Here is a 9,748-nt window from a genome sequence, read left to right as displayed (position 1 = left end):
TACACTACGCTTCTTACAATTTTTCTGCAAGTTTTAAGAGGCTGGTGTTCTCTGGAGTCTGGTGTGGGGGAGGTTTTGGGGAGGATTTTTTTGGTGGCTATTTTTGTGTTGGGTTTTGGGGGGTTTTTCTTGTTTGTTTATTTTTTTTAATTACACTACGCTTCTTACAATTTTTCTGCAAGTTTTAAGAGGCTGGTGTTCTCTGGAGTCTGGTGTGGGGGAGGTTTTGGGGAGGATTTTTTTGGTGGCTATTTTTGTGTTGGGTTTTGGGGGGTTTTTCTTGTTTATATTTTTTAATTTCAGCATCTTTATTCAGCCACTCTTTTGAAGCCTTCATGGCATTTCAAAGTACATGAGCGATGTGGCAAAGAGGAAAACTGTGTTCCTGAGTCCAGATTTGGTGAGATAAATTCACAACATTTTTGAAACTAAGGCTTAATGACCTCTTGTCTTAGGTCCACGCGTCACGGTCAGCACAGGGATCCTTCAGCACAAGGGGAGGAAGCCAGCTTCAAGGGCTGACTCATTTCCCACCCCAGCCTAGGGACTACGGAGGAACTAACCTCCTGGTCTCCTCCGTTTGACAGCCACATCCCAGTTAAGGAGGGAATGATGACTAGTCTCTCCTTTCCACAAGGACCCAGAGGTAGCTACGCCGTTTCTCTCCATCCCCTCAGTTACTGACTTTTCACATCGTAACAGGAAGAACCATGACAAAGTTGCATGTCTGTTTATTGCCCTGTTTTCTGATTCTTCAAGAAAGAAACCAAACATCAACTACTGAAAATTCCAAATTCAGTGTCAGCATCTTACGAGAGGTTTACAGCGTTCACGTGAACCATGCAGCATCTGCTCAGCCACGCTCTGACTCATTCACAACGTACTCAGAACCTGCTGAGAGTGTCAGCTTCTCCAACTTACGTGCTCAGTTGAAATCTAACGAAATTTTTAATGTTATTATAAATTCCTTTACCCTCTTCAATTGCAGACCTGCAATTAAAAACAAAGATTGCATCACTAGGCAAATGAGGCTACTGCCACAAAAGCTGAAAGACACCCAAACAGCCGTTACTTTAAGGAGCAATACAGATGTCAAGAAACAAATGGAGCTGAGGCTCTTGTACTTTGGCAGCCATTGTTTCACAACGTGAGATTAACTATTCATCAAACCACGAGATTAATCAGTTATTTTTCCAGCTGCTTAACTTAAATGTTCAAAATGGAATGTCAACAGTAAAGTCTCCCCCTTGTTCAAGATTCATCAATCACCCTTGATGAGACCTTCCAATTCCAGTAGGTAATTTTTCAAAGAAAGTTCTCCTGAAAAACCCCAAAAGACACCGATAGACATAACCTGCTTCATACACAGAGATAAAGGGTGAGAAAAGAGAATCCTCCCGCTCCCCTCTACGTCTCCACCCAGCCCCAGAACACACACACACACACACACACACACACACTTTTACAGCACCCTGGGAGTATCGCCTGGCTGTAGCAGACCAAGTATTCCTGCTCCAGAGCGAAACACGGACTGACCACCCTCTCAACCACTAGCAGGGGTCGCAATGTGCCCACCACGCTTTCGCAATGACAGTGTTGAGAAAGTGTTTTCTAATATCTCAGTCAATCTACTCTGCTGAAAAGAATGATTTCTTTCTTCCGCTCGCCCAGTAGCCAAGAACAACAATTCCCCGGCACAGGCAGAAAGATTAAAGGGGCTGGGTGACGGAGGTGAAACTACGGAAGCTCATACATGTTTTTTCTCTTGGTGTTCAGCCCCCCTTCCACTCTCCTGCTGAGGACTCTCCTGATGGACTGAGCACAACGGGATAAAGCACTCCAGCAAAAGCCTCAGCAAGCCCAAGTGAGGTACTCACCGGAGACGTTCTTCCTAGGCACTCTTCTGAGCATCTCCCGACTCCCTCCTCCCTTTGTTTTTGCACCACAGCTCATTGCTGTTGGCTGAATTACCCAGAGACCTTTTAACTCTCAGAACATCCGCTGACATCCTGCTACCTAGGCGGATGTTCTTGCACTCTGCGTTTCCCTCTTCCCAAGGGTTAAGCGTCACACTTGCAGACAAGCCAAGTGTTCCGCAGCTGAGGCAGTATTTGAAATGAAGGCTCTCTCGCTAGACAGTGGGACAGCTCTGTCAGCAACCACTGCCTGCAAACGCTGCCTGCATTAAACCCAAAAGGAGTTTAGCCACGTCCCTTTGAAGTGCACTGAACAAGTACAAACAGCACAAACAGCCGGTTACCAGCAGTTGGTAACTCATTTTCACAGTGATATCCCTTCCCTCTTCTGAAACACCACCACGTTTAAAGAGTTGGAAACACACACAGCACCGCCTCACATTTTAAAATCGTGACAGGAATGCTCTCTCTCATTTTTACCTAAGATTTACACTTCCGAAGTAAGAAATTAAATGAAGATGACTCCTACTGACAGCTGACAGGCTCGATTTCACCTCGGTTATGTTTCCAAATAAGCTACTACCATAATTCTCCTTGGAGAAGCAGAAGTACAGGTTAGTTTTTATAGCTCATACATGCACAAGCTCTGTTGTTACTCACATCTGATCTATGTACAAGAGCAAAGTAGCAAAAGGTCTGAATATTAAATACATTCTTATATTAATGCCAAGCATAAAAAGACAGAAGTGCATAGTTGCCCCTCGTCCCATTACCAGCTCTCTTTTAAGAGTATAAACACAGGTAATGACCACAGAGATAATTCTCTTGATGCAGCAGAGAACTCATTAACAGCTGCTACGTTTTTTAACCCAGGCGACATTTCATTAAAACTATATAGCACAAGGTACGTACACAAACGTCACCTACATTATTGTCTGAAAATCATCATCCACGAGGATCATATCCGCTGCCTCTTTACAAACATCTGTTCCAGTTTGTCCCATTGCTACACCGATATCTGCAGCCTTCAGAGCAACGGCATCATTCACACCATCTCCTGTCATAGCCACTACTGCACCGTTGTTTTGCAGGGACTAAAGAAAGGGAGAAGAGCTTAAATCAGGGATTGAAACAGCCCATCCTATACAATTATTCTAGACACAAGCTGTTTAACAAATGCAGCTGTTTGTATTCTAATGAACTTTTAGGCAAGACTTTAGCTTAAACTTCAGTTCATATATTCAGACAGTCTGAATTTTAAAGAAAGGAAAAACCTCTAGAGAAAGGAAGAAGATACTGTATTTACCTTTCAACATCACCACCCTCTTGTGGTTCTCAGTATATTCCAACTGACTCAGTTTTTCACTGCCTTCCTCTCATTGTTGCTTTCCTGATTGTTCCAGTTGTTACACTGAGTACATCCCTCCTTGCTGCCCTCCTTCGTTCACTTCTGAATGGAAGCGTTACCTCAGGCAGGCTGCAAACCCACACCCTTTCAGCTTGTTCTGAGCACTATCAGAAATACTGTTCTTCCAAGCTCTAGCCAATTCCCCTGCCAGGTGACACGGCCAGCCCCCAGCCCCCCGCACAGCAGAAGCACGACGCTGCCCACCGGCAGCTGCCTGCCCCTCGAGGGCACCGCACCGTTTTCCAGGTACAATACACCTTGCTGTCAAACCCACTGCGCTGCTGATGTCGTCCTGGCACACGGCAGCAGGTGACAGCCCCAGGGACGGCACCCCAAACCGTCCCTCCAGCAACAGCCCAGCTTTGGAGCCTCTAGTCAGACGTACCTTTATAATTTTCAGTTTGTGTCGGGGGCTGGCTCTGTAAAATACTGCAACCTGTTAAAAGCACAACGAAAAGCAGTGAAAATCTGGGACATGTGAAGAAAGGCACTGGGTTCTACAAAGCAAGAGGATAAAGGACAACTGTACTCTCGCAAGCTCTAAGGCTGAAACACCAGAGAGCTGTGTGTTCAATAGCGTGGAATCATCAGCTCCAGAGCAGAGGCAAAGCGTGTTCTGGTAAACAAAGCTGGGGCTACTTGTCTCAAGATAGAACACGCCACTTAAAACCCCCTGAAGCCGTGAAGCAGCTCCCTTGTATGGGTTTGCTGCTGCTCCTCCTGGCTAACTCCATGCAGGCGACTGCCACCCTCATCTACAACTAACACCCCTTTCCCTTGTCAGCACCAGTGACAAGCTACCCGCGATACTTCAGTTTTACTATTTTAAGTAGCATATGATTGACAGACTGAAGTTTTAGAGCTAATTAATTAAGATTCTCCTTAGAAGGAATTACTAATTTTCAGGTTTTCTTGTCTCCGGTCTTCTCAGTAAACTGAAATTGGCGCACGTGCGATTTAGTGTGCCATCCTCTTCACACTGCTAGCTTCACATCTATTTTTTCTTTAAGAAGCTGGGTCAGAAGTCAGACTTCTCAACAGCTATCGCTCTGGTTGATGCTAATTCCTAACAAGATTTTAAATAAAAGCCTAGAAAACAAGCCGGGTCTCAGGAAAAACGTGCACAGAGTAACTCTGTAGCTATTTCAGTTATTCAAGGTGGACAGCCCTTAGGAACAAGTATTACCAAATCCACCAAAAAACACTATTTGCCACACAGTTCCAGGTTTGTTTTTGTGAGTCACCAAGGAAAGACACAAAGCCTGCCTGCACAGTTCCTGGCTGTAAATACCGGCTTTTGGCCTGCTCACATCAGACCGGAGCAGGGAGCAGGCTGCAGCCTCGCTTTGCTGGCTTGTGCAAACACAGCAGCACTTCGATGCATAAATTTTGCAACGCAGCCCAGGCAGAACCTCGATTGCATTTGATTATTCCTTAACATTTACAACTTTGACATCAGCTCGTACATCTAGTTATTTAACAACTGAAAACTATTGAGCAGTAACTTAATAAATAGCCCCTCTCAAAACTCTCAGCCAGTGACTTCAGATCGATTAGAAATCATTAAAGATGCAGACAGCTCCTCTTCTGAACCACAGAAGGATGGACTGAACGTGCAGACTCTAAGGTCCTAAACTGGAGCTGAGCTACTCAAAGCCATAAAATGGTCCAGCCGCACACAAAGGTGATGATGCTCGCTGGAAGCGAGAGGAGGCAAAATCAGCGTTCCGATCAGGCACTGAAAAGTAAAAACCAAACAGGATCCTTAAAAGAGACTTAAAAGTGATAAACTCACTAAAAAGGTAACCATGCGAGTTGGAAGGAATTCATTTCCCTCTGGTCCTATGTCAGACTGGAAGACACTTGTCTGGCCTGGGACAGCTCCTGTGTTCCCGTACTAAAAGCCTCTGGTAACTTACTGCATCGCTTCTATGAGAACCACGTCATTTGCGTCTCGGAAGTTACATCGTACTAAAAGCCTCTGGTAACTTACTGCATCACTTCTATGAGAACCACGTCATTTGCATCTCGGAAGTTACACTTCAGCTTTCCTCAGAGAAAAGCATTCCTCAACGTAAAGTATATCCTTCACCGCACTTCAGGGAGTAGCAAATCAAGACAAACCTTTGGTGTTATCTGAGAAAGCTGCTGAATATCCAAATCGTCTATTTCTTCCCCAGAGATTGCCTGTGAATTTTTGGAATACAATCCTAGTCGACTAGCTGGAAAGAGACCATAAAAAAGTAATTTACCCTTTTGAAACATTTAAGTAACCATTCTTTGTGGTTTTAGATCTACTGTTTTCTGCAGCATTTCAGATTTTCACTCCTTACAGCTGTGAAATGCATCTCAACGCCTTACTGATGCAGTGCATTGGAGTAAAGGGTCTGAACTCTGGAGTAACAAACTCATACTGCCCAGTCTGTTCTCATCAGCCACTTACTTCCTTAGACTCGTCAGGTCCAGAGGTCTGTACCTCGTTGTGTTGGGCGCCACACAAACACAAGAGTTCAGCCCTCTCCAAAGAATTCACAGTTCAAAAATAGCAGGACAGAAAACGGAACTCGACGTGGGGGAAGCAAGGGGACATAGGAAACCCCCACAAAAGTATCGCTGCTTGGACAGGTGTTTTCATGGGCACGTTGAACCTCCTGTTCAACATCCCGTAGGTCAAGAACTCAAAATCTGGCTACAGTCCTTTCACGAACTACCGGACTGTGCAAAGAAGGTAAGAGACGTTGACAATATTTATTAACGGTACCGATGGCCACCGCCGTCTCCTGCGAATCTCCAGTGATCATTTTTATGGCAACTCCCGACGTGATGAGTGTAGTAACAGCTTCTTTCACACCAGTCCGTGGAGGATCGATTATTCCCACGAGCCCCAGGAAAGTCAGCTGTCCTAACTCAGGACCAGAAGCTAAGGCCAGAACTTTCGGGAGACAAAGGAACACCAGTGAGATTTGAAGTTAACACACCAGCACCGAAAACAACTGTTTCAAAAGAGCAGGGAGGATAACGCACAGGGGGAAACTGCAATTTTCTTTTTTTAAACCCGCATAGCAACATCCTATCTTGAGCATTCAGACCAGCCCACTCGTGTACGTTCCGCCCTTCTCAAGAGCAGTCTTTTTCCAGCCACATGTATTCCAGGTTTTAAAGGTAACTTCCCTGTTTGTTCTCAGGTGAAAGAGAGAGGGGAAAGGGAAGGGCACCCAGCCTTGTGGTTTCCCTGCACACGCGTGGTCTTTTATGGAGAGAATGAAAGGAAGGACCAGCTAATGTGGGTTTATTTTCTGCTTTGTGGGTTTCTTTTCCTTTAGAGGCAGATTTCAATGAGTACATGCTGAACATCTTCTGGAGTGTCTTTTACAGCAGGAGTCTTAAATCAAATATATTTAAACTAGAGTGGTAAGGGGAAAGTAAATCCACTTTTTTCAAAGCATTACCCTAGATTTTTCTTTTTGGCAGAGGTCTGAAGCAGACGCACAGAATGACTGTCCAGACAGAACAGCACAGAGATACCACTCCTCGCACATCCCCTCAGCAATAGTAGTTTGCATCCTAGGAGTTTCCTGAGCCACACCACACCCCTACCTCCAAAAAAATTCAGAAAGCTGTGTTTGGACTCGACCCTCTCGAGGTGTCTTTACACGTGGCCGGCTTTCTTCGGCCTCAGTAACACTTGCCCCCAACCAGTTCCTATCCATCACCTTGTGAAAAATACTTCTGGGCCTGTTTAAAAACCTGCACAGCTGGCCAACCTCAGAGGTGACTCCAGCGGCACCTTCCGACCTGCCATCGGTCGTGCCAGCCTGACTGGCAAAGCTGCCAGGCACCAAAGCAGCAGAAAACTAAACTCAGGCACGTTTAAAGCAGCATCCCGTGGTGAGACACGGCAGCTGCCAGGGAGTGATGTGCTGCCAGCTACGGGCACATGCAGGACCAGCGGTGCCCTTCCTCACTCTCGGCAGCTCAACCACGTTACTACACAGGCCGCAGGCAACAGCGCCTGTTGTTCCACTCCCCCATTTTAAGGAAAAACTAAATAACCCACTGGCACTCACTGAACAAAAAAACCCCCCAAAACCCAACAAAACTTGCTGCTCTTTCTGGCTGTTGTTTTCTTTTAACAATAAGCAGTGCCATTTCACAGAACGGTTCCTTGGAGACACGGGAGCAGCCTTACCCCTAAGTCCCGCAGAGCCCATCGACGTCTTCTCTTGCTGGTACTGCTCTCGCTGCTGCTGCACGAGAGGCAGGCTCTGCCCCTTACAGTTATACGATGTACAGTACCTGATGACTTGTTCGTAAGCACCTTTCATAAAACAAACTTCAGGCTTGTCCTGAAAGCAAAAGGAATTGTTGTGTGCAGGCGCGTACACGTCTGCACAGGCGCTCACAGAGACTCAGGGACGTACACGGCACTCCTACGAACGGCACGGCTGCACCTGCTGAAGAGCCTTCAGAACACAACACCATCCAAAGCCACGCTTCCAAACCCGGGCACCTGTTCTTCTGCACATCTCTATACAGCGTGCGTTCAAGAGCGGCCGTGCCGGCACAGCCGAGCCAGTGACCAGGATCCCAGGGGACACTGGACACTGCGGGTCACAGTTCACTGACTAGAGAGGCCATGCAAAGGACAGACATTAGACCCACACGGAACATCAGACCTGGAAGACCTTTAGCGCACACCTGACCACTGCACAGGTCACTAAACGTTACCTGCATCCTTGCCCCATGGCCAACACCACTAGTATTTTCCAGATAGCCATCTAGCCTTGATGGTGTCAAGGGACTGAGGATCCACCACCTACCTCTGACCCTTAACTTCAACGTTAAACCAACTCATCCCCTCCCTTCCCCCCTTTTGCATTAAGAACCACTGCCTCAGCTCAGTTTCCAGTGACTGATTCTCATCTCTTCTCCTGCCGAGCTAAAAAGTTCTGGTTTAATAGATCTATTTTCTCCCTGTGAAGGTATTTAGGCACGGTAGTCAAGTTACCTCAGTCTTTCTGACAGGCTTAATGACAGAGCTCTACGTTTCTATTCCACTGCATTTTCTTAGCCTTCAAATAGTTCATGGTCTCTGTAAAAAGTTACCAATTTTTCAACAATCTTTTAAAAATGCTGATACCAAACCACAGAGACAGTAAATCCTTCCACGGATGAACATCACACAGCAACTCCTGCTCGCCACTCTATACAGACGAGAAATACAACCATGTAGGTAAGAGGAGTCAAGCCTTGTTGCCAAAGCAAAGCCTGTGCTTGGACACCATCAGCAAGCCCTTCTGTGGCCTCAGGCACCAGGAAAGTTTCTGTAAATCTGGGATAAGGTCTGTTGTTGCACGTATTATCTAGAAGGCTCCAGCTACTGATATAGTCACTGCCATTCTGATATTTACAACAAAACCATTCAGACTGGTCTAAACACAAGTGCAAATGTGCACGTGAAAGCTGCAGAAGATAAAAAGAGGTTAAAGACCGGTTTGAACTGATAATCCAGGGCGCTGCTGAAATCAACGACATGTGTCAACACAGCGGAAAGGGCTGTCGGTATCCGAACCATAAAACCTGTGTTTTCAAAAGAGATTTTACTGTTGAACAGCAAATGCATCTTCTCGCTCTTAACTCCTTACGTAACTACATAGCATTGACTCAGCACAAGATTGGCAGAATTGCTTGAGAGGCTTAAGGAGGGAGGAGAAGGCACAAAAACCAGCCAGGTATAGATCCAAGTCTCAGCTATCGAGATACTTAAAATAATCTCCCAGTATGCCTTGTATGGAAAGGATTTCTTGTGCTTCTTCACCTCCTGTTCGGAGCTGGAAACTAAACCTGTGCCTATCACCAGACCTCGTTCCCAGGACTGCAAGCTGCCACCAGCCTGCCGTGGGGTCTGCAGGGGAAAGCGAGGATACTAACCAAGGCAGCCAACCGTTCCGCAGAGCCGGCGCCGAAGGTTACCTGCTGTGTTCTGTGGACACACTTAACCGCCATCCACTTCTGTTCGGAGCTGAAGGGATATTCGGCCTTCCGTATGTAGTCCTCCTGAAGTCCATCTAAACCCATCTGTACAGAACAGAGTGACCACCACCATGTCAGGACCTTTTATTTTCAAACAGCTACATACTCTGTTGACTTTCTGAGACATCTTAGTCAACAATCACTACTGTCTTAAAAACCAGTTTCACCTCCAAACCTGTTTCTGAGCACACTGTTCCAGTTTAGACAAACGAGCATTCAAAGAGCCTAGAAGCTTCTCTCAGGGGTCAGTGTAAGGCAGACCATTTCACACTACACACTATCTTTGATCCAGGGACCTTGAAACACTTCGGGGATTACGACCGTCAACAAACATGAGTCTTGCAATGGCTAGCACTGCAGCTCTCGGCTTGGCAAAACACATCTGTCACCC

The 9,748-nt window shown here is 46.3% G+C and overlaps 1 protein-coding gene across 1 annotated transcript in view; it reads right to left on the bottom strand.

The window, feature by feature from the left end:
• LOC104495405 (calcium-transporting ATPase type 2C member 1-like) overlaps window positions 1–9,438 on the bottom strand; it is a gene marked incomplete at its 5' end in the record, with an annotated part of 17,016 nt that extends 7,578 nt beyond the window's left edge. The window contains 7 exons of the mRNA XM_010138369.1: window positions 922–990; window positions 2,844–3,010; window positions 3,710–3,760; window positions 5,449–5,546; window positions 6,086–6,256; window positions 7,514–7,670; window positions 9,298–9,438. Coding sequence (XP_010136671.1) covers window positions 922–990; window positions 2,844–3,010; window positions 3,710–3,760; window positions 5,449–5,546; window positions 6,086–6,256; window positions 7,514–7,670; window positions 9,298–9,438 — 854 coding nt within the window. The remainder of the gene's footprint in view (window positions 1–921; window positions 991–2,843; window positions 3,011–3,709; window positions 3,761–5,448; window positions 5,547–6,085; window positions 6,257–7,513; window positions 7,671–9,297) is intronic.
• Window positions 9,439–9,748: the final 310 nt, after the last annotated feature.

This window comes from Buceros rhinoceros, unplaced genomic scaffold (assembly GCF_000710305.1).
Source record: "Buceros rhinoceros silvestris isolate BGI_N320 unplaced genomic scaffold, ASM71030v1 scaffold7966, whole genome shotgun sequence".
Classification (NCBI taxonomy): Eukaryota; Metazoa; Chordata; class Aves; order Bucerotiformes; family Bucerotidae; genus Buceros; species Buceros rhinoceros.
This window is presented reverse-complemented; position numbering and strand designations above follow the sequence as displayed.